The sequence below is a fragment of the Myiozetetes cayanensis genome, unplaced genomic scaffold (assembly GCF_022539395.1).
Source record: "Myiozetetes cayanensis isolate MyiCay16 unplaced genomic scaffold, myiCay2020 scf7, whole genome shotgun sequence".
NCBI lineage: Eukaryota > Metazoa > Chordata > Aves > Passeriformes > Tyrannidae > Myiozetetes > Myiozetetes cayanensis.
The window spans coordinates 21,317,942-21,343,718 of NW_026087964.1; the positions used below are offsets into that span (position 1 = coordinate 21,317,942).

Genomic DNA, 25,777 nt, shown 5'->3' on the forward strand with positions numbered 1-25,777 from the left:
ACTCCAGATATTGAGATATTTTTACTATCTATACACTCAATACTTGCCAGTGAAATTAATTCTGCTGCTAAATATGCAATTCAGTCCTTTAAGAAAACAAGCAGATACAGATCAAAACCTCATTCAGTAGCACTACTAGTAATGACATGCTGATGCAAGGAGTGATGTGCAATTTGTGCACTGATAGTGGCCACTGCTTATCCTTAATGATATAAGGAATCACACACTTAAAATCTAATTCATTTTCACACTGGCCCAAGTGAAAAGACAGTGCCCATAGTTGGCACAGGGATGACACCAAATGTAAGACGTGCTGTGCTTCTGGATCTTTGACATAGTGATTTGCTTTCCCCTGACCTGCAGGTACATACCTTAGAAGTTGGTTTTGGCTGCCAAGAGACAGCTGCAGTTTTTCTGTTTGTTACAGTTCCAGGTGACAGAATAAAAGAACAGGCACAACACTGCACAATTCCTTCCCTAACAGTATGGGGAGCAGAGGATCTGAACAACTCTTCACTTCCTAGAACTTAAGGTACCACAGCAGTTGTGACGTATGAGCAGACTTAACTGCTGGAGCCAACCTAAACTCAGCACAAGTTATTAAGACACTATTTGCTCCACAGAGATTAGCACTGCATTTTAGAAATAACTGTGTACTGGTTAAGGATTACCAGTATAATACTTCCAGTATGCTCACCTGCCAATTAAGACTGACAACTACATCCTTGCTATGAACAAAGTATAATTAGCATGTTGTATAAGTCTACTTTTTTCACAGGTACAACTTTAATCCCTGTAAAAGAGAAAATACCATAAATGACAACTCTACTGGGCATTCCTACATTTTTTTTTCTTCTGTAATGTGCTTCTCCAAAATACTATCCTATCAAATGTTGACACTGTTGTACTCTACTTGTATAGAGTTTTAATCTGGCTTGCATTGGAAAGTAACAAGGAATTAATTTGATTTTTTTTTTTGGAAAAGACTTGGAACACCTGCAAACTCTTAACAGTTTATTCAGTACAGATTACCTCTCTGAAGGTACATGCTCCTACCCATACAGATGTGGTGTTGTTTTAAAGCCAAAATCTCTCCTATGGAACACGGGTGACCTCTAGTGCTTCCAACAAGTCAGTTCCAAGAAAAGATAAATATTACAGAAGAATAACAAAACCAACTATAAAAACTGAATATTTAATAAGGTTGTATGATTGGTACACACCAAAAATCTAATCCTACAAAGGTTAAGATGTAAAAGCAACTCTCCTGTCTTCATAAAGTAAGTATCACTATTTAAATTAAAATTTTAGACTGATACAGAAGTTTTAAAAAAAAAATCAACTACGAAATCACAATGAGAAACAAAGTAGGAAACTTTCTCTCCTGCTCCAGGAATGCAGTATGAACCTTCACAGATGTGCAGTCAACAACAAGTCACTTTGCTCAACATACTTGCTAACTTTCCAGAAAAGAAAGTGCAAGCAATGCCTGCAAAAAATGAGACCATGGTGTAAATTTCAAAAAAATTCAAGTATGTCCTCTACAATATATAATCCCAATATTAATTGCAAGCACATTAAAAGACATTCAAAACTATAAAAATTACTTTCTGTTGCCTTTTTTTTTTTCCACACTATGGTAATCTTTAATTATGCTTCAGATTATTATTACTATTACTAGTATTACGAGGCAATACTTCTCTGATTTCACCCAACCTATACATCTTCTGCCTGTCTCTCCAATATTGCCTTGCATTGTTTTATTTTTTGGTATTTTCGCTTCTTTAGCTAAGCTCACAGGAAACATAACAGGACAGGAAGGAAAAGAACAATCACTTTGCACAGGCACAATTTCAAGTAATCATTATCAGAAAAAAAGGAGCTTCCTCTACATGTAAATCCCTTCCCTATCCTGTGCCAAAGTAAGCAAAGGGCCCACACAAACACAGAACAGAGATGGCATACATGGATACAATTTAAACAGCTTTACATAAGAAGTGAAACTTCATCCCTATTTCTTATAACTTATAACCTTTATAACTCCAACAGATTTAACATAAAATTTTTACCGAAAGCAAAGTTTGTGATAAAATCATTTTCCAAGAAAACTAACTAGTCAACACTGTAGTGTTGCTGCTCAGAAGATAATGAGTTTCAGTGTAGAGTATTTAAACAAGTCATAATTACGCAAGCGTATTTAAGGTCAAATGCAAAATTTAATGTCCAGTCAAGACAAATACACTTATTTTTAATAAATCATATGGCACCAGGGCTTTCAGAAATACATTTAGACGTTAGAGTACTTTCCTATATGGTCTTTTCACAGAAATGTTTAAAGTTCTGAGATCAAAGATTTTTTTTAATCTTTGAGCAAAAGCAGAAGTGAAAAATATTAGTCACAAAGTAGACAACAGGAAAAAGAAAAAGCCTCTGAAAATGTTTTACAATAAAACCAGAAGTGTAATCTTAATCATGTACGCTTCTTTGTCTATAGTATGTTCAATTACAGAGATAAAAGCTACACAACCTGCATACTTTGCCTGTAAAAATACAAAAAATGCAAACATTTTTATCCATGTGAGAAGTTCATAAAGTATTTTCACAAAGAGTCACTAAGTGCAAAACATGCCATTTACCTTGTAAATTCCAGGACATTTAGCAGTTCATATCTCTCTTCCTGTCCCAACTGAAGAATAAAAATAAAAAACCAAACTCAATATTAAAAAAAAGGTGAGAATTAATCCAAAACAACTCAAGCAAAGGAACCAAAACCAGCCAAACAACATATTAATACATATGTATCAGGATGCAGTTATTCACAGATTATTTAAATACAGTAAATTATAATGTTACTCTAATGTACTTACAGACTCTATGATTACTGAGTCAGGTGTCCTTCCAGTGAATACAAAACGAAGACGCCTGGCTGCTCGGACCAATGCTCCTTCATCTGCAACAAGTTAAATAATTAGTTTACAAATGTACCAGAAAATTCTTAGTTCACTCCATGATTTAATCAACGCAGTCCAAGCTTTTCTACTTTTGACTTCCTTTTTCCCTTACGGATTTTAAAATTAGGTGTGGTGCTGGAAAGAACTCTTTGTTTCTCCTGTTAAAACTAATGAAATGAGTTTACAGTTCAGAGAAAAGCCCTGAAAGGAACACATCCCATAGCTCAGTAATGAGAGCATCCTCTTCAAACCTTCCTCAGTAGGGCACTGGACAAGGTACATTAGTTTACGCTTAAGTTCTGTTTTGGAAGAGAAGAGTGGTAAGTCATTCCTTTAAATAATAGATAACTTTAATGTCTACAGTCAGGAAACATTTCAACCAGCAACCTTGCCTCCAATAGTCATCAGTTCTCTCCAAGTGGCTCAGGATGTCAGAATGGAATTTGCTTACAATGCCCAGTAAAACACTGCCATGACCTGGTTAGCTTTATTTATAGCCCTACCCCTGTCCTTGTCTTCCAGCTGTTAAAGGACAGAATTTAGAGAGACAGCCACCCAGGAGCTGGGGAAGACAAGGAAGACCCTCTATGCTTTGTGTAATTTCTCCCATCATAACTTATAATGCATTAGCTCAGCAGAGCTAAGCATATTTTAATCATTTTGCCTTGCTTCATCATTTCCTGACTTCAAAAATTGTCCATGAACCACAGTAGGCTCGAATCAAATCTTTTGCACTATAATATTTTTACACTCCTTAATAGAACTTATCACAACTTTTATCCTATAAAAACCATTTTTCTTTCAATTACACAGTCTCTGTTCTAAATCAGTATCATGGTTACCAAGTATAGAATAGTGTCCAAGCAAGGACATCAATTCATCTCCTGATTGGATTTTCATTTACATCTGAGCAGCTCCCTTAGAATTCCACAGCAACCTGACAACACCTTAGTAGTGCTGTATGTTAAATTATTCTTTGCCCTTACATAATCCATGGGAGATTCATACATATTTTCTAAAGAGCCTTTAAAAAGTCTAAGTCCTTTTTATACAAAAATGATTTTAGATTACACCAATTCTTTTTTGAGGTAGAGATCTTTTTTAATTTTGGAAGAGACTTAAAAAAACAATAAACTGAATAAAATTTACTTGTTGAGTTGATAGAATACTGTATATTCCCTCAGTTATTTGAGTCTCACCTGGAGATGCTGCTTGATATATGATTTTATCACCTTCTCTTTCTGGAACTGCTGTATGACACACTGCCATCATTGTCAAAAACTCACATATTATAGGTGCAGTTGGCTAAGAAAAAAAAGACATCAGAGTGGGATTAATCATTTAAGCAATAAACAACCAAAATGTAGTAATAGATAAAGTCAAATAATAGTAAAAAAAGAGAAAGATCCTTCCTCTTTCCTTTAAAAACTATCTGTACACTAATTTTAGCATGTAAAATAACTTCCTGCTGCTGTACTTAGATACCTGCTAAATAAACAGAATTCAGTGGCATTTGCTATTATAACAATCAAAATTAGGTAACAAGATATACAGAATAATTCAAATAAGCATGTTTTAGGGAAGGTAAGTTTGAATGACGTATTGAAAGATTTTTACTTGATTCACACGAGTTTCTTTAGATGTTGTGTTTTCTACTAAAAATAATCTCTTACTTTTGACTAATACTATATTTGACAACATTTTTTAAGAATCTCTAGAAAGATGCAGCAATTGAAAATGTCGTGGTTTTGCCCACCAGCCAGCCCCGGGGCTGAAGATGGTTTTGTCCAGGTGGATTTCCGGAGAAAAAGCCAATCAAATCTTTCAGTAACGCCTTTGCTAATTACATATTTAAGAAAACGGAAGAGAAAGTTGTTGCACAGTTGAAATTAAGAGCAGTGGCCATGTAGGAGAGGCAGCAGGCCTCCCTCCTCCCCTGGCCCTGGGCCAGGGGCAGGTGTGGCACTGAGCCCCGCTTCTCTCCTATAAGAGAGCAGAAAGAAAAAAAGCTTTAGAGGACTGATTGCTTGGATGAAAACCGCTGCAAAAGAATTCCGGCAGAAAGATAACAAAGTGTTCAAGGCCAAAGCTGGCAGCCAGAGGAGAGAGAAGTTTGAAGAGGGGGGTTGTTTCTTTCCCCCTTTTGCTCTCTTCCTTCAGCAGGGAAAAGACTGGAAAATAAAACCCTGCCACCTGTGAAAGTTTGTTGGGGTGAGAAGACCCCTGTGCTGCTCATAGAAGAGTAAGTTGACATATGAGGAAGCCGAGACTTTATGAGAGACCTGAGGTGAAGCAGAGTCCTGTTGTAGCATATTTATAGCATTTCAGATTAATAGCAGGTTAAGAATAACATTACAATTACTCTATAAAATACAATAATCTCCGAAAACCTAACTTAATTCCATGGTGCAGAAACACTAACAGGGGCAGGTCCCTGTTCTCTTCCACTGAGGGCCTCCATATCCCCTAAGATGTATTCAGAAGGCTGAATTACAAATTCATTTTCAAAGCACTTCAGAACACATTTAAAATACAGTGGTGAAATCTCTCCTTGAATGTGTGCCTGAATTTTAAAGATTTTTAAAAATGCATTTTTATAGCTTGCAAGCTCATATTATACATTCTTAATACTGCATCTCTATCAGAAAACTTTTATGATTCAACACTAGCACACCAAGGACAGTCAGATAACAGCAGTAATAGACAATGCCTCTTTAAAACTATGCTACTATCTATATTACTAGCACAATACAAATGGCCCTTGCAGGTAAGTATAAGAGTCCCCTCTGCTTTAGATACACTTCAGAGTTGCACTCAGGTTTCTACCATTAAAGATTGCCCCATTTATAACAAAAAAATGCTTCACAGTGTGCCAGTTTAACTGGAACTAGCCTCCTGGGAAGAAAAACTTCAAGGAAAGAAAAGAGTAATTTATTTACACTCTTCAGAAAGAGAAAAACCACACTGTTTAAAGTAGGTGTTCTTGCTTATGACCAGATGAAAACATTTTTTTGTACAAACAACAAACAAAAAGTGGTATTGATGGTACTGTTTCTTAGTCAGTTTATAAACTAGGCTGTTAGTTTCCTGAGAAATGTGTTATCTCTTCGGGGCAAATGCCAGCCTCCAAAACACCTGTTTCATTTCATCATCTGAACTGAAGACCCGACCTAATGAAGCATCTACACAAACCTGCTTGTTATATATAACCATATATATGGTTAAGCCATGACTCCTGCCTAAGCCTAGGTAAGTCATGGAAGGATGGTAAGTTAACTTGACTCACCCTGAAAGCTTTAATGGATGTCATGACATCATGTAAACAGCATAACTATTGTTAAAACAACCACAGAATGAAGAACACAAGGCTACTTCAGACTTTTAACACCTGAATCACACCATCCAAAAAAAAAAAAAAAAGACGGGGAAAAAATGAGCTGAATCTAATTAACATATATCAGCAACAATTATAAAAGTATTCATGAGGTCATGCTGATTATGTGTAAATACACTATTCATCTTCCTTCAAAGGACATCATCTTTTGACTTATTGAAAGCAACAGTTTGATTTCACAAAACAATGGTAATTTTTTCTATATAACTTACATGATTGTTTTGAAGATTCTCCAGTAATGATGAGTCACTAAATGTTTTTTCTTCTCCATTTTGTGGGCCCTGCCTAGAAATAATTAAATAAAAAAGAGATCACCCTTAGCATCATTTTAACAATTTACATACAAATCATTCAAAGACAAATTTTGTGTTGTAGTTGTTACAGTAAAGGCTGCAATCACATACTGTAAGAAAAAGAATTGAAAAAGTACTTGTTTCACATCTCCAAAGTTTACCTACTTAAGGAAACCTCAATTTATATAAATATATTTAAATCCAGGAAAGTCTCTCTGCTGACTTCAGGTAATGAGGGATGAAATAAAAATACATCTACAATGTAAGACTGTGCCCTCTTGTCTTCTGGTCTCTAGAATGAGATCGTATAAGGGACTCAGGAAAATAAATGCCCAAAGAACATTTTATCAAGAAATTAGCAGTTTTGGAATAGGTTTCTAAATATTTGTAGAAAAGGAAGTCTGATAGCTGAAAGAAGTAAACAACTGGGTTCAGACATCAGAGAAGTCTGCTTGGACAGGGTTTGTTTGTTTTCTATTATATATGACCAAAAATGAATATAAGAAACTGACGACCAAAAAGGAACATATTAAAATGATAAAGAAGACACAGCAACAATGGCGAAGTAGGGACTGAAGAGATGCAAGGAGGAGATGGTTCTGGAGAAGTAAAGCCACACACTAACATCTCTCCAAATGCACAAATATTCTGGTTGAAGCTGAAAGCTGAAAATTCTACAAAGACTTGTTACTGGAGTTTACTGTTGAGTATTAGGATGATCTGGCTGAGTTTGAATTTGAGTGAAAGAAAACAGTGAACGCACTCGGAAGAAAGTTGTTGATTTTTTTTTTCCATTTACTTTGGGTCTTGCCTTGGATCACATAATCTTACAAAACAGTAAACACATTTGGTTATTTAAGTTAAAGGATAAGCCATATATATCATAGGTAGTCTAAAGATTCTCTATGAAAAGTGAGCTGTTTAGTCCTGCACTAACTACTATGGAGGAATAGAAAATGCAGAATCTCCTCTATACAGTCACTACAAGTACAAGGACTACTTTTTCTAACTAAAACTGAGAAATCTGAAGCATTCTCATTCATCAAGACTTCTTTTTTAAATGCAGGGCAAATAGATCTTGAAGTGCCAAACATTAACATCTTTAGACACACTGTATTTGTTTAGAGTCCAAGCTTTAAGCTTTGTTTTCTTAAAGCTTTCTGACTAAAATAAGTATAATAATTCTGGCTAAAATAAGTAAAAATATTTGCAGGTATATGTTGTGTCAAACTCGAAAACAATTATTTATAATATAAAAAAATAAAGGTTTAAAAAACTTGGGATTTAGTACATTAGTCATTTTAGGACTAGAAATGTTACTGTCGCAAACAGATTTTATTAACTGCAATAGATTTATACATAAATTTATTAAGTATCTTATTTCATAAATATTTACAAGATGTTCAATGCCTTTAAAAGGGAAGTACTGGTTTGACTTCTTTCTTTTAACTATAGCTCAGATATCAGTTTATCCATTTCAGATGGGCTTATAAAGATTTTTATGTGTATTAGTCAAAACCAGTCTATTTTCATAAATAGCTAAGAAGCAAGTGTGCTTTATTTCATGTAAACACTGCATTATTTTAATGAAACCACTCTTATGCAGTTAAGCACACTTACGTATCTTTAAGAAATATTTTACTTCTACAGCAAATGAGGATTTTCAGTGTGCACGTGTGCCACATTTTGTGTGGTGTTGGGGGAAATGTTCATTTATTTTTAATTTGCTATCTAAACAAAGAATTATTCATTCCAATTTAGCAAAGATTATTTTTCCTTCAAACATTTAAAACAAAAGATGATGACACACTGTAATTTTGTCGTAACTTTCAACAAATGCAATATTGCTTATTTAAAGACTGACAAATGATATTTCTTCCCTGATGCATCTGAGCTTATTTTGAATGGTATTGCAAATATTTAGTTGAAGAAAGTATGATGAAGAGGTATAAGGCCCCACGCAGATGACAGCAGAAAGGAAACCAGGACTTCTTCTTTCCTGAGGTCCCTGTTAATAGGTTAACGCTGGTCCCAAGTACATTTGGGTGCTCTAATTTCAGTTTCAGTTAAGAACCAGGTAGTACTAACATTGTAAAACTATCTGTAGGAAGTAAAATATTAAAAATAACATTACATATTTTTCACTCTCAAATATGGATTTTTTTTCCCAAACATGTTAGGAATTATTTCTAACATATTACTAACTAACAGTAGAAAAGTGTGATCATGTGACTGTAATACCACAAACTTCAATGAATGACAAAACTTTTTCTATACTAAGCAATTCTGAATTGTACAGAACTGTCAGTAGAATAACTGTGCTGTATTTCAGTGATCCTATTAGCGATGCTATTTCAGAGTATATAACCTAATGCCACAGAACTTGGATGGTGTAAATTTGTGTAAGACTGTCAGCCTGCATCAATTCAAAGCTAAAATAACTTCTGAGTAGTAAAATATCTCACATTTAGCTCTGTTTCCAAAAATATCACTCACGGGTTTTAAACTTCCATGTTCAACAAACACCACAAACTAAATTATTTTTAGAGCTTACCAATCATCTGAAGGAACACTAAAATCCTCAGGCTCAGGACAATGGCTGCACAAGAAGCATGGGAAAATAGAAACAGGGAGAGGAAAAAAGAATCACAAACGCTAAAAATATTGATTGCATATAAAAAAAAGTAGTTAGTATGAAATTAAATGACTAAAAAAAAGCTTTTCAACAGACTATTTTGGAAATGCCTAGGTTGCAATGAAAATTGCAAAGATACGGTATTTCTCTTGAGGCTTCATAAATTATAAACCCCTAAATGTTTGTAAGTCTTCCCTCAGGCTTTTATTTTGTAGCAACATTAATAAGACTACATGATAGCCAAAACATGCATACTGAGGTTGCCTGACAGCAGAAAGCCTTTGGTATCTCAACTTCATTTTTGTTCCTCTTTGCAAAAAGAGATGTCGTGACAGAAGTGCTGATGTAATGCCTTGTAAGTGACATTTCATAGACACAAACAAACTGACTGCTAGTTGTCAGGTGCAAGTTTATTTTAACTGTAGCACGGGTGCCCATGGACAGGCAGAGGCACATAGATAAGGAAAAGTGAATAAAAATACCTACCCATATGCAACTCCTGCTACAGTACACTTCTTAAATTGCATGACGTTGCATGTCAGGGTACCCGTTTTGTCAGAAAATATGTATTTGACCTAAATGAATGATAAAATTCATTACACATTACCATTTGGCAGTTAGTGACACATCTAGTACAATTCATGACTATCAACACACTAAATATTTTTACTGGTTCTGCAATTTTCACAGTTTATAGAAAACCCCCAACAACAAAACCAGTACATAAACATGGCAGTTGCACAGCCTTCATACCCATTTCCAAATAGTTGTCCGAAACCGAGATGTCAGGAAACATAAACCTGCTTCAGTGGTCGGCAGTATACTTAACTATCTCTCAATGTATTTATTATTGAAGTGCAAGAAACTAGTGAAGACCAATGACTCTGCTAGCAAAACATTATATTTCTGACAGAAAGCAATATGGTAAGTATCTACATACATTTCTAAACCCATCTTTTTGACACAGAAGTATCTTCTTAAAGCCAAACTCTTAAAGCAAGAGTTTAGAAATGTCAAATTACATAGAGAGATATATGCCTTTCTACCTACTTCAGGTCTCCTATTTCCCTAGCATTATCTGTTCCAGAAACCACTAAAGTATTTTAAAATTCAAAGCTGAAATACAAGAATCTGTGACATACTTAAATTTAGTTTAAACCTAATTTTAAGAAAAAAGTTTTTGAAGAAATGAAGTCATCTGTGATGAACCAAAGGTTCTATTAGTCAAAGGTAAATTTGAACTTTAATTCATTAAAATTTATTTCTCATTAAAAAAAAATCCCAGGATTATTAATTAGGAATGAGCTACATTTTATCTGGAACTAATAATGCTATGTATTAGCAATAATGTTTCCGAAGTATTATGACTTAGCCAAATCAGCATTTAGAAGAAATTTTCTGTGCCAGGTTTATGCCTCAAATTGTTGGGTTTTTTTGTGGGGGCAGATTTGGAAAGCGGGAATTGCAGCTAAGAAAACTCAGCCTTTTTTCCCAATACCAAAGTTTTTCCTTTCTTAAAATCTGAAGATCTCTTGGGGTAGATCTTCTCTTCATTATGTGCAGCCCCCATGTATTTAAAGGCAGAAACCCACACTTCTTTGTTAGTAGAGTCCTCTGGTCTCCCTACAAAAACCTGTTTAAATTAAGAATCTGTCAAAAAAGTGAAAGTGGAGATCCTAAGAAGTCTGACTAGCTCTTGATGGTGAAGGAAAATTATGAGAAACCTAAGAAATGAAGACAAAAATTACTGAATTCAAAAAGAAGGAATGTGTCTGGGAATGTGAATAACAAACTAACTCCAGAGACAGAAAAAACAGATTGTGTAAAGTGAAACATATGGAAAGCTAAGATTCAACAGAGACTCTTACCCACTAGAGGAGTTTGTACTCCTTTAAAGGCCAAGAAAAGAACAAAATTTTCTGCACATACATCTCAAGCCCAGCAGGCACAGGCACAGGCCCTCTAACTAGACCAGTCATAGATGATATTAACCTTCAACTAATTTTCCCAAAAGGCACATCCCTCACATAACAGTCCCTAAGACTTGGCTATATGGTTAAAATTATGTTATTATTTATTGATTTTGGAAAGTTAGAAACAACTTTTACATTCTCGTGCAATAAAGTATTAGTTATGAAAACTTCTAGGCTAGAAAATGCAAGAATGTTCATACTTCTGTTTATAATACAATTCAATTAAATAAGCACATGAATTTTTTTTCCCCAGAAACAGTTTCCCATCACCAGTGTATCAAAAAGCTTAGCATGTTTTTAAATCAAGACTGTGAACACAATTGATTGAAAACAGCAAATATAACGTGTAGTGCTTCTAGAACTACCCTGTGCCTCAGACACACTTCTACAAAGTCATACTTCCATAACATCAAAAACATACAATAAGTGATCTCTTGTGAAAAGTCTAACTGATTTTACAGTATTAAAAGAGAACTCTAAATCAAAATGAAGAGTTAACCCCTGTAGGGGGTTTTTGTGCCTAGGTTTTGGTAGCGGGGGAGCTACAGGGTTAGAAGCTGCTAGAAGCCTCCCCTGTCTGCTGGAGCCAATGCCAGCCAGGATGGGCTTCCTGCCGCTGGCCAAGGCTGAGACAATTAGGAATGATAATAAAGCCTCTGTGATAACATATTTAAGAACGGAAGGTTGTTGTGCAGAAAGAATTCCTGACAGGGAAGAGTGGAGTGAAAACATGGGAACAACAATGCAGACACCGAGGTCAGTGCAGAAGGAGGGGCAGGAGGTGCTCCAGGCACTGGAGCTGAGGCCCTGCAGCCTGTGGTGCAGACCATGGTGGAGCAGCTGTGCCCCTGTAGCCCACGGAGGACCATCGGGGTGCAGAGACCCCCCATCAGCCCATGGAGAAGCCCTTGCTGAAGCAGGTGGATGCCAAAGGAGACCCCGTGGGAGGCCCAAGATGGAGCAGGGTCCTGATGGAGACCTGCAGCCTGAGGAGAGGGAAGCCCATGCTAGAGTAGGTCTTTCCCGGGTAGGACTTGTGGCTCCTGAGGGGAACCCACACGGGTACAGCTCATCTGTGAAGGACTGCACCCCATGGAGGAGTGAGCCATGGGACAGCAGTTTCATGAAGTACTGTTGCCTGTGGGATGGACTCATAATAGAAAGGTCCGTGAAGGACTGTCTCCCATGGGGAGGACCTCACAGGAGCAGGGGAAGGACTCCTCTCTCTGAGCAGTGACAGAAACAACAACTGACTGTAACCTCCATTCCCTGTCCCCCAGCACTGCTGGAGGGGAAGAGGGAGAATATGGAAGGAAGGAGGGGTGGGATGAGGTGTTTTTAAGATTATTTTACTTCTCACTCTTTTGTCTGATCCTGTTAGCAATAAATTTAAGTAATACCCCACTGTTTTGCCCGTGAAGGTAACCAGTAAGTGACCTCTCCCAGCTCTTATCTCAACTCATGAATCCTTCGTTTTTTTTTTCCTCTCCTCTGTCCAGCTGCAGAGGGGAGTGAGAGAGCAGCTTTAGTGAGTACCTGGCATCCAGCCAGGGTCAACCCACTACAGTCTTTTACGCCTGCTAAGAAACCATTACACATGCTGAAGCCCTGCTTCTCGGAAGTGGCTGACCATCACTGCTGATGGGAAGTAGAGAATAAAACTTGTTCTCTTTTGCTTTGCTTTTGTGCGGGCAAGCTTTTGCTTTGCTTCTGCTTTAATAAACTGCTTTATCAATAACCACAAGTTGTTTTCCCTCTTACTCTCTCCCCGTCCAGCTGGGAAGGGAAGTGATAGAGCGGCTGGGTGGGCACCTGGCATCCAGCCCAGGTCAACCCACCACAACTCCAAATTTCCAGGGCTTAATTCAGCAATGAGCCCCCATTCCATTCACGGCTTCCAGTCAGTGGGAAAAAATGAGGACACTTATACAATTGTGATTCAGTCCTAGGGAATACTCACTGTCTCTTCTGAGTAAGGCAGAGTGTGTGGAAAAAAATGGCACACTGAAGACATACACCATCATAACGGTATATACTGAGACTAAATATTGAGCCACAGACAACCTTAATGCTCAGAATTCCTCTGATTTTGTAATTTTAATGACGCACTTCAATCTCCTGTGATTACCACATTCACATTGATATAGTGATTGTTCATTTAATAGTGGTTTCAAAAATGTAATCTGCTCATATTGAGAAGTGTTTTTAAAACTATCTGACCAAACAAAGGAGAATAGAAATACACAAACACGAAGGCAAGAACACAGTTTGAAATAAGTCCTCATATTAACAGTTTCAATACACAAGGTTAGAACCAGTAATTTTTTTTCTACCTGCCCAAGTTCTTCATTGAGATTGGAAGTACGTGCCATCGCAGCAGTGTCTGTAGGTTCATAGTGCATGTCTATGTCCTACAGATAAAAAAAAAGTATATGTATTTAAAAATTAGTCTTTCATAACTTCTTAGAAAAAATCTGGTACATAAATAGAAAAGGTAAGCATAGAAGAAAAGACCAAACAGGAATAGGTCTGCTTAAGATTATTTCAACATGGCAAGCCACAGACACAATCAGATCACTTCTAAGAGTCCACAAAAGAAACAAGATCTTCTCATGAGAGATTTCACTCACATTATTTCTAGTGATCTGTATTACTGAAAAACTGTTGTACCTATGCATCTAAAATGAACTTAGCAACAAGCAGAAATACTACACTAACTCTTAGAAAGAAATCAGTCTTATCTATTTCTATTGTATGCATAACCAGTCATTTCTAAGTATCAAGATAAATACATCTTGAGATAGAAATATGAAGATAAATTTAAGACTATACAATAAATGCAAGATACATTGTGAGTGGTGAGGGTTTTTTCTTTTTACTTGTTAAAAAATAAACATCAAAATTTACTTTTAAATACAGTAAAAGATTAAAGCATTGTGAAGTATAGCAACATATTGCAACAGATTGCAGACGACCAACACACATTCTGCACACCAGTATGATCTACATATACACAGAGATAATGTTTAAGGTAAATGTCCAGAGTCCCAAATTAATATAAATTAAATGCTACTGGGGTGGGAAGAGAAGTTAAAATTGCCTTTCATATTTCTTATATGAACAGCTGCAACCTACACATTCAAAATGGGCGGGTCTTACTGAATATTTATTTTAAAATGCAGAACATAAAAAAAGACTTTACTGAATTCTCCTATTTGTCAACAATTCGTTTTATAGGACAAAAAAAATTAGGAAATCAAAACCAGTTGACTGCTCCCAAAAGTATTTAACTTTTAAAATAAAACATTTGCTTCACCTGCTACTTCACATACATTATTATCTGTATCTGCATAACATATCTCACACATAATAATCTATTTCACACATTTGATAAGGCAATCAGAATAAAGTGTCCAGAATGGTATGATTAATTTGCATTAGGAAAAAAAACAGAAAAAGGGAAGGTATACTTATATGGCTTTAAGGAGAATATCCTTAAAGAAAATATCCTTAAAGAATATCCCACCCCAAACAGAGTAAACAGAGTAAATCCCTCTTTCCCCCCATTAATTCATTATGAAAAAAAATTTAAAGGATGCTAAAATGAAGTTTATATATTTCCTAAGTGATAATATTATCAGACACTTTCTTTGTACAAAAAAATCCCACTCCATTAAACTCTGGTGGTGCTGTGAAAAAATCAGCAAAATGCCAAAAAAATCAAAACACAGGGTAAGTTTAGAAAGAAGAAACAAAACTGGACAAAACTCCCCAGTACTGCAAAACATTTTCCTCTGATCATTCTGAATGAAACTAATACCTGAATGTCAATAATGAGAAAGTAAAAAGGCACAAAAACACACTTCAAACAATCGTCTTGTGCAGGTATAAGAGCAATAAATAAAACAATTTATTATTACCTTCTCAGAGTCCAGTAATAATAAATAAACAGCATACTTTATTGTGTACATTTAAAGAAAGTCTGAAAAAAAGGTATACACAGACAAGCAATCCATCATTTCATTTACTTGTAAACCACTTGATTTTAGAAGTCAATTAATATTATAAAAATAATATTTACCCAATTTATGAAATATGCTTGGATAAATTTAACAACTTCAAGTGTAACCAACAAGCTGATTGGAATAAGATTATTGAAGAGAATGATAAAAGTCAAGAAATTCAATCCAAAGTTGCTTGCTCCACCATCTGCCAAAAATCAAAGCAAAGTAAATGAATATTTGTACTTGGAAGTACATATACACAGTGTATTCAGAATATTTCATTAACTGCTGATTTAAAAAATATTCTAAGAGGAAACCTTGGAATTAATTATAGTATGACTTGCCTATAAATATGACCTTCCTCAGAGTTAAGGATCTTTATTATAATAGTGGAGTTCAAATTTACTCTAATTTCTGAAAACCAAACTTACCAGTCATTCCCTCTTTTGCTATATTTTAAGGTCATAATTTGGTAATATCTATATACACAACCAAATTCTAAATTCAAAATTTTACAGTTTTATATTCTGAAAGGGGGAAATACATAGTGGAATGAATTTTTTTTCTATTCACCCTCACATCATTGTAAACTCTCCCTCAACCCACCAAATACTATTAGAAAGGTAAATTCACACTCCATGAAGAGAAGAGATGAAATTAGAGAGTTTAATGGAAGTTCTGAAACAACTGGAAATGTGAATATTAACATACATAACAAGCAGTTTTATACTACTTTTTCCTTCTAGATAACTCTGACAGTAGCACCTCAGAGAGAACGTGAATGGGAAAATCTGATCTCCAGTACAGGAAAATGGTAAAAGATGGAGCCAGCCTCCAGATATCTCACAGAAAAATATCACACAGAAAAATAGCATCAGATAGGTTTCCACTGCCTATACAATGTAGATCTGGTTGTTACCCTAAGATTCAGGAGAGAAGTTTTTGAATATGTTCATTAATATAAATTCCAGCATCAAATAAAATACATAAAAAACCAGAGAGTTACCATTCACCATGACATTGATATTCTCAATAATGACTACTAAGATTAAAGAAGTTTGATACTTATTTCTACCAGTAAATAAAATAATATTCAGATACTGGTAAAACCATCTTAACTAAAAGAAAGAAAAAAAAGTTTCTTCCTCAGCATTAGTAAAGTAAAGAAGGCTTTAAACCCACAGTAAGAAATTCTGGAAACATGAATAACTGACCACAAAATATATTCATGAAAACTTCCTTTAAATGTAGTTTCCTCACAGAAGGTCAAAATATATCAACAGGTTGCATGTTGCTATGAAGGCCTAAATAACCACATGGTCTTGCATCCATTTTAAGCACAGCTGTCCAGTATAAAATATTAGATGAAAACATTTTGCCTCTTTTATCTGTCTTTAGGAAAAGTTTGTTAACATCTGAGGTTTGCAGTCAATAATTAGCTAAATCTCTGTATAGTGAAAATCATAAAGCCACAGCATCATTTCCTGGGATAAGTGAGTTTAAAAACTCAGAAAAGTCACTGCAGCTTTAGATGTCATCATCATGGCTAGGCTTTGCGAATGAAGATTTGAGAAGGGCTCTACCCATGCTTGCTACAAGTGTGCTGATGACTAAAAAGGCCAATGTGAGATAGACAAGTCCGGTTGCAAGCTTTAAATGTAATCTGTTGCTAATAGCTCAAAGTGGTTTTAGTCTGATGTTTAGGAAGTTGGCTGTTCATGTCAGTGGAACGCTGATACAGACTTTGCTGAGCTGCAGAGATGTAGTGCATGAAAGATGCAGAGGCAAACAACAAATCTCACCCATAATGAATTCAGCAAGAGCTTAGGTGGCACAACAAGGTAAATCTTCTACTTGTTGAGATATACCTAGTCTAATTACTTTAGTCAACAACCAGAAGAGTGAGACTGACAAAAAAACCCACTGTGCAAAGGATGGTAATCATCCTCCTTTCCAAATACAAAAGGTAATTGAATACTAAAATATTATTTTACATCTTACAGTTTAGATCAAGATACCAGTCTCTTCCAGTATGCCTTCGATTCCATATAGCTGAACCAATAGAGCAGATCAAAGACATGGCAATAAGGATGCAGAACAAAATCAGAATCTGAATATTCGTTATCCGTTCCACATTAGACATTTTAAGAGGTGGACTTGTTGAATTCTGCAAGGGACAAAAAACAAGATTGGCTATTAGATGCAGTGAAATGGTTCTTGCTTTTCAAATTACATGTTACTGCATCCTTTTCTAAATATTCTCTCAAATACATCATAAAAATGCCCTGTTTTACTGAAAAAAAAAGCAGTTTATAAATCTATGAATTAAAGCTTTAGACTTGTGTCAGAAGTAGTTTAAACAATCACACAGAACACTCGTAACAGTAACAGCTATCAGTAAGCATCAAAAATGAATGAATGTGCATATACTGTATCAGTGCTGTAGAAGACAAATGCTAATACAAACACACTTTCCCAAGGAACTATTTTACAAACAGGGAAAGCAAAAAACAAGACATCCATGACCAGTCTGAAAGCATTCCTTTTTCTCAACAAATGCATCTCAATTTTGGTATTTCAAAACACAGTAGGCAAAGTAATTTCAGTCTCTTCCCTCCTCATTTTGTTTTCTGACAAGAATGCTTACCTTTGTACTTGAAAGAAAGCTCCAGAAGAAAAGCTCCAAAGTTTTAGGAGCAGTCAAAAACAAAAAAAGAGGAACAGGAAAACTACCATGATCCGACTTGCTAATAAAAAAGTTTTCAAAGCACAAGTTACAAAACAGAATCAATGAATATGCTCACTAGTGGAAAAGCTACTTTGTGACTAAGTGACTAAAAATAACAAGAACTTTTTATTGGTTTTAGTTCATATGAAAGATGCTATTACTGACATTGTACTACTATACTGAATCAAGCCACGTTTTCTGAAGGGATTTACTGTGGAATGATAAATTAAGGTAGCAAAACAGTTTAGAGAAAATCCAAGTGACAAACCTGCATAAGTTTTGTGTCATGTCCAGTATAGACAACTATCCCATGAACCCACTGAGTATTTCTCAACTGAGCTCCTCGTAGAAGAATCTGATCAGATCCCAGTGGAACAGTACTAGAAGGAAGGAGATTTTCATTTTAACATTTAAACAATCAAACTTAAAACAAGTTTCCAAAAATATTACCTACCATTTAATTTTTATTATGGACTACTAATTTTGATATGGTACTACTAAGTAAGCATACTGAAACCAAAAATGTCTAATTTTCCTGTGATTTATGACTACAAAGCTTTTTTTCTAATTTTCTCTTAAAAAACTGATGTTCAAAAGTAATTTTCAAAAGAAGTAATTTTGTGAACTCTTAGCTTAATTCACTCTTCCAGAGAAATAAATATTCTTTATTAACACAATTATTTAACATTCACAATAATATTTCATGCACCTTCTTTTAACTGCAAAATCAGGTAAATTTTTTTCTGTTATTCTTTTAGAACTGCATGAAGTAAAGAAGCAACAAACCTTCAGAAGACATTGGAAACATTTAACTGTCTTAAATTCAGACAGCTGACCTCATAATGTAGCTCAATTTTTTTCTTAAAATATAAAAATATTAGATCATTATTACTCTCTTCTTTGGACAATCATGCCCTATTTTGGTGCTTTTAGTTTTCTATAAATACCAGCTACCAGTTCAGACTTGTCAAAAGTGCTCTAATGTTTGGCATTTTTATTTAAAACTAGTGTCTCTAAACCAACACATTATGAAGATCACAAATAAACTGACTGATGACAGCAACTACATCTCTGATATATTAGATAAAAAGTGTCTGAGAAAGCCATGATACTTGGTAACATTTTGGGTAGCACAGAGAATACGGTCTGTCTCAGTGAGCAAGTTTCAGATAATAATTTCTTCTGGATCATCATGTCCCCTTCCCTCCCCTTACATAAAATTTTAAGACTCAAAGACTGCAAATAAAGAGGAAACAACAGATTATTCCTCTCCAAAAATCAACAGTGGCAAACAAGTTTTTTGGAATCAGTTCTGATAGAAACTAGGAAATAATTATTCTGGAAAAATATTTGAGTGATTTTCTATAAAAACCAAATAACTAACAATCAGCCCCTCCCCCACTACAGCTTAGTCCACTCACTTTCTAGGAAACTATCAGAGAGCATACTGACTGTTTAAGGAATTGTTCTCCCCAGCCACAAAGTATATCTCAGCAACTGAAATGCTGAATGATATTGCCATGGAAAACAATTTCTAGGTGCAGGCTCTGCATCAAAAGAACATATTGGAAAAGAAAACTGAAATATAAAACATATTTACTGATATTAAACATATTCACCAATATTAACTTACTTTCTAAATCTGAACTTTGCTGCTCTTGTATTTGAGATGTGCTCACATCATGGCAAAATCAGGAGACTGAATATCCTTTCAAGTATGAAAGGAACATCTGGGGTTTGAATTACTCAAGAATCATTAAGAGAGACCCCTGTTTGCAACAAAGATTGCTTCTGCACTTGTATTTATTTGCATTCCTTGATCAGAACCATTCTAAGGCTTTAGGATCATTCATCAACAGAAGACAGACATTTCAATCCATTCAGGAATGGATCACCTACCATTCCAACAATAATGAGATATTTTCAGTCTATTAACACTAACACGAATGCCACAGAAGATGAAAGGAAAATAACTCTCTACAGCTATATGCAAGTCTCCCTTAGATAAATTGGAAACATTTGAACTGTGGACTTTCTCTGGAATGCCAAAAGACTTTCTGTGCCTTCTCCTAATAAATGAGAGGAAAGCAGAAGTTAAAACCTTGAACTCTTAACTATTGTACTCCTTCAAGAATCAAGTGAGTTCTACGCCTCTTTCTGCCACTTCCCAATCTTCCTCTGTTTTCCCTTTCTAAAAACTGTGAAGAATATGTAGTGAAGTCCTCTCTATTGCAGAATTCACTGATTTATTTTCCCATCAGGACACTGGCTCTCAGATGGATACCATTCTTTAACTTGGACAGGACTTTATTCTCAAGTCTTTTACTGGGAAGACAATCAGAAGAGAACTGGGATTGCAGCCAGTGGGAGTTGTGTCCAGTAGAACTCGTGCACAGACCAAGGAGATGAAAACAGAGAGCAAAGCAACCAGAGGCATGCAAAGCTCAGATATGCCAGGTATTATGCTACTAATTCTCAACATTGTCACTGTTTTGCACAATGCCCTCACCATTATCCAAGCCATTGCCTAGTTGTAATTTCAAATTAATCCAGGCTAAAGAACTTTTCTCCTTTCTCTAGGTAATTGTCTTCATGGACTAAAACCAAGTTGACATGCTTCTGTATATTCATGAGCTTAATAAAGAATTGCAAACTTTGGAGATCAGAGTTAGCTCACTCAGAAGCTGAGGATACCAAGAGAAGTTTTGCCTCTTTTAGTCCACAGATTTAGCTAAAGGCAAAATAACTGTAGCGGTGTTGTACCTCCTTGAATACAGAGTATCAAGAAAAAAAAAAAACCCAACTTTTTTTTTTTTAATTGCTTTCCAGTGAAGGGAAAAAGACTGAAAAGGTCAACCAGATGCAACATTTATGGCACTCCAATAACTTACACAAAGTGAAAGAAGTGGGAGATACATTTTCAGTATCCTCTACTGCTTTTGCAAATATGTTAAGATGGTGGTGGATAAAGCGTAAATCACAACTGCTCGATCTACATAAACTGGTAGGAAGGTCTTAAAGATCTGGATAAATAAACATCAATTAGATGAATTTGTGCTACCTCTAAGAAGGGCAAAAAAAGAATTCATTCCTGATTTTTCAGGTTGAAGTAAGGTCAGGATCCAAAAAGAGTTACTTACCTGCAATTCTTTTTCACTGAAGGTAAATATTATATTAGAGCCACACTTTTGGAACTATGCTACTGTACAGGAACTACAGTGAAAATATTTCAAAACTGAATTTCTCCAATAAATTACTTGACCAGCAGATGGCGTACTCCTACACATTCTTTAGGTATAATAGCCATCATCACATTCATTATTTATTTTTAAATCAATTAAAAAAAATTAAACCATTCAATTTAAAAGAAAAGTGTGTTTTTCCCTCTAGCTAGGGAGTAAGACCGAATGTGTGGATCTGTTATAACTATTACCTTCAGAGAAGAATTACAGGTAAATGTTTTTCTCTTCTTAATGACAAGTACAGTGGAATTATAATAGATCCACACTCTTGCGAATGAAAACTCCTGGAATGGATCTGTAAGAAATCAGTAAATAAAAACCGGAATATTAAGGGGGAATAAAAGAGGTATTTAATAATTAGTTAGTACTATATGTATTAGTCTAAAACCACAAACATGAATAATATTGGGTATGGAGGAATAAATACCTACCAAATAAATAAGAAATACTGTAAATCTTTGGGAGTGAATCACTCAATAATTCTGGATTTAGCAAGGAATCTTCTGTAAACTCACAGAAGACTCCAAATATCAGCATCTGGTAAGCATGTAAGTATTTTAAGAATTTTTTGAGCAGTTTTACAAGCATATGTATTATAAATGCCCATGGTCTCTTTTGAAAGAAACATACTTTCAGTAACCTAAGGTATTAAACATCTTTCAGCTACCAAATTAGAAGAATTTGAGGTATACAGCGATGGACTCCATTCCAGACTTAAACAGAAGAAAACAATAATAAAAAAAACCAGAGAAGAAACTATTTCTATTCAGCTTCTATAACAGATGAGATGCTTAAGAAGTGAGTTACTACATACATTTTCCAGAACTATCATAATATGATCAGCACTCTCTTCTATTATTAATAGCTATTGCTTTCTGAAGGACAACTAGTATAACAACTCCAGCTGTAGACATTAGAAGTAAGGCTTTATCTCCTTAGTTTTTTTAAAAGAATAAAGTCTAGCAAGGAATAAATGAAAAAAGATTTATTATTCATATTTTCACTTCAGTAGTTTAACAACATATAGCTATCTACTGATAGACTGAATCTCCCAAAATCTCATTCCTTGTATTTACATACCCATGCCCATCCAGTCTGATGTTTCCAACAAAATCATAGAGATGTCGATTTGGGCTCTCACATTCAATTCTGCCTGAAAGTCTCATTAAGCTTTCTGTGTCCTTTATCTCTGATGTTAGTGACAAACCCTGTAAACAGAATTCATGTGTCATGACATTAAAATTCACTATCCAATTATAAATCTAGGTATTATAAATCCAATAGTGCAAGACCACAAATCATGTGGGAGCAAAACAGGCCAGCTACACTTTGTTGTAACACTGCTGGATGCTACAGTGAAAAAGTGACCTTGGTATCTCAAAGTACCATGATCAAGACAGGGTCATAATACATCTCACAGCTCAGCAAGACTGTCCCTGCATAGAGACAGCGCACTCAAAAACTGCTACTCTCTACCTGCCTCTAATGGATAATATTGGCACTATCAGCTGCTTTCTGCAGGGCTTCTGCCTCATCTCTTCTCTAGAAACAAAACCAATACTCAAACTACTTACATTTCTACCTATATTACCTAAAACAAAGCAGAAAGAATGACTTAGGAGTAACCATTCATTCTTCTGCTCTTATGATGCCAGTAACCCATAGCTTTTTATTCAAAACACTAAAATTTCACAGTCTTCTAAAAGGGCTATTAATGTAATAAAATGTTTTTATAAGCAATAATAGACAAAAATAATATTAGCAATACTCTCAAAAGTGAAATTCCTACCTGTCGAATTTTTAAGTTTGTCTCACCATCTAAGTTAGATGTTTCGATGTAGCACATGGCCTGGGGTTCACTATTAAGAAAAAAAATTCCTGAATTTAAAATTATAATGTCAAAATCCATAAATTTCCTGTAATCTTGTAATACCTATTTATGCAAACAGGGTTGTCTTATCAAATCTTCACAGCCAGAATAATTTACAGCCAAATCTGTAAAAACCAACAGGACTTTACATTTTCAGAAAAGTTTGCCAACACCTATTTTCTTAGATGAAACATTGATGAAAGTGCTGTGCACAGCAGAAGTGTTCTATCTTTATACCCAGTATTAAGATCAGAGCTCTAGTGTCGTGCATTCACAATGCCTACTACAGTAGGCAACAGTACTTCAGACACAGAAATTTTCTTGCAAAAGGGTTCTCTTACAAAAAAACTCTACATCATGGATAACATAGCACAGTTTTTGAACTATATCCTCCTCATGCAATTTCAAAAGCTTTTTCATAAAGGAAAAGTTTTAAGTTCACACAGAACATTACTACTTGAATACTTCATCTATTTGACACATACTGAGAAATGGCTTATTCCCTGGATTTAACTTTTCCAATATAATTTTTTGATGTGTAACAGAACACAGCGATTTTTGATTTTGCAGAATACTTTCAGATTTTAAAATCATATTACAAACATGATAGAATTGTTAACTAGGAAAGCAGAGATGTAGAAGGAGAAAATTACTTTTCTGTAAGTAGATAATAAACAAGAACAGGCCTAACAGGTCAGGATTTCTGAGTTACTCCAGTCAGCTCTCATTTTCTGGGCATGAGGATGGAACATCTACTACTTAAATCTGTGACAGAAAGAAGTTTTGATTCTAAGTTTCTAATGTTTTCTTCTTTCTAACATGAAATTAAAGAATCAAATGTTTTTTAAAATTTTCTTTATTAATGTAACAGTGGCTAGCGATAAATGACTTAATTTTAGATTTTTTGCAGGATAATGTTATTCTAACATAATTTTGTAAAGTACAAGCATTAAAATGTGGCAAATCATTATCATAAGATGCTTTCAGGCTAGAGTTTTATTGGCAAACTTCTCTAAAAATATAAATGACTTTTATTTAGATTGTTTGGATGGAATCACCTGTATAAGACATTATCACAATTCTAGCATTTTTATCAGTTAACAATAAAAAACAAACAATATTTTCTTGAAGCACTTCTAAAACAGAGTAAGGCAGCAAAGACATTTCAAGTGAGAGACACATGCTTAATTGTAGTAAGTGTAGCAGAGTGCTCCACAGAAGTTACAGTTAGATCAAGGCAGGCCCATTGATTGGTTAGGGAAAGACAAAGTGTAGTAACAGTGCAGACAACAGCACAAAGCTGACGTGTCCAAGAAACATGCAGTTTGTCACAATACACAACAACAACGCTGCTTTTGCCATCGCATGCAGCAGAGATTGTGCAACATCCAAGTTTGTGCAGAGGGTCCTCTACCAGTCCTACCAACACTGAACTATATTCTTTGTTGAAAATAGGGAGTTGGTAGAAACATGTATATTTCTCTTAATTTGTTCTAAGGAATTAAACATATATTTATCCTGGTGTTTAACTGTGTTTATTCAATGAAAACTTGTCTGCTAAAATTTCATGGGGATAGTGTAAAAACAAAGAGGACTGCAAAATGTTCTCATTTCTTGGAGTGTTAGCATGTGTTTATGTTTTAATGATCTGTACTTTCATCAACTGAACCCTTCCTAGTTTTATAAATGTGCAGGTTTTGTTGAGGAAAGGTGAACAGCATAGCAGAGATTATCAATATGGCAGCGTTGTTCATATTTGGTATATGAGGACCCACATACACATATCCTGTGCAACTAGTTTATTCTAACCTTGAAGACAGACTGATGAGATCAGCTGGGAGATGTTCCCCATTGGTCACTTTCACTACTTCCCCTACTGCCACCTACACATCCCAGTTTGAAATGATTAGAACAGAAAAATAAGTGATGGGGGAAAAAAATCCCAACAAACAAACCAAACCAAACCAAAACAAAGGAACAGAGACAAAAAGACAGAGTTTAAAATTATTATTGAAAAAATACATGTTAATTAAAATGTCTGATGACCATGTTTTCAAAATCTATTTTAATCAGGTCAGAAGAAAGAGCTAGAACACTTTCATTTTTACTCAAGTGGATTGTTTTACTGTAAGGCACCAATTTTAAGATGCATAACACAATGATGTTGTACAGTAAAAATAAAAACCCGTTATGCTTATTTCTCAATTGATGAAGTTTCTAGCCACTCCATACATCAATTAAAAAAAAAAAAAGTCACAACAAAAGATTTTCCATCAACTTTTCTGAATAGCCAAGTGACAAGTACCTGTTCTATGCAGACATGCTGATAAGTATTTTGTATTTTGTTTCAGCTTTGTAAATCTCTGTGAACACTGAACAAGCAAGAATCATATGGAATTAAATCTCAGTGCTTTGTGTCTTTCCACTGTAAGAATTATAGTTTCCTAAAATAATTAAGATCCTCTTGTTCTCTGAAAACTGGTACTGCTGGTAAAAAGAACCAAATATTAGTCTGAATTAAAACTAGGCCCACAGACTTGCATTGTTTCTGAAATGTAAAATGTAATTGGGCACCAGTAAACACCTGAAAAGCAAAATCAATGAGACTGTCTTCCTGGAGAATACATGGCCACATGAGGATGAGAGATGGAGGAGAGTACATGCTGGTATGCAGGCAGAACTAGAGG

At 35.1% G+C, this 25,777-nt stretch overlaps 1 protein-coding gene across 3 annotated transcripts in view; it reads right to left on the minus strand.

Moving 5' to 3' along the window:
• ATP8A1 (ATPase phospholipid transporting 8A1) overlaps positions 1 to 25,777 on the minus strand; it is a 118,300-nt gene that overhangs the window by 65,190 nt on the left and 27,333 nt on the right. The window contains exons 7-19 of one of the 3 annotated variants that reach the window (XM_050337781.1): positions 24,900 to 24,973; positions 23,010 to 23,079; positions 22,301 to 22,428; positions 18,247 to 18,358; positions 17,252 to 17,417; positions 15,328 to 15,455; positions 13,580 to 13,657; positions 9,760 to 9,848; positions 9,193 to 9,237; positions 6,558 to 6,630; positions 4,151 to 4,256; positions 2,868 to 2,950; positions 2,637 to 2,686 (exon numbers count right to left, since the gene is read on the minus strand). In XM_050337781.1, the coding sequence (XP_050193738.1) occupies positions 2,637 to 2,686; positions 2,868 to 2,950; positions 4,151 to 4,256; positions 6,558 to 6,630; positions 9,193 to 9,237; positions 9,760 to 9,848; positions 13,580 to 13,657; positions 15,328 to 15,455; positions 17,252 to 17,417; positions 18,247 to 18,358; positions 22,301 to 22,428; positions 23,010 to 23,079; positions 24,900 to 24,973 (1,202 nt within the window). The remainder of the gene's footprint in view (positions 1 to 2,636; positions 2,687 to 2,867; positions 2,951 to 4,150; positions 4,257 to 6,557; positions 6,631 to 9,192; positions 9,238 to 9,759; positions 9,849 to 13,579; positions 13,658 to 15,327; positions 15,456 to 17,251; positions 17,418 to 18,246; positions 18,359 to 22,300; positions 22,429 to 23,009; positions 23,080 to 24,899; positions 24,974 to 25,777) is intronic. The other 2 variants (XM_050337782.1, XM_050337783.1) reach the window with 2 other exon arrangements.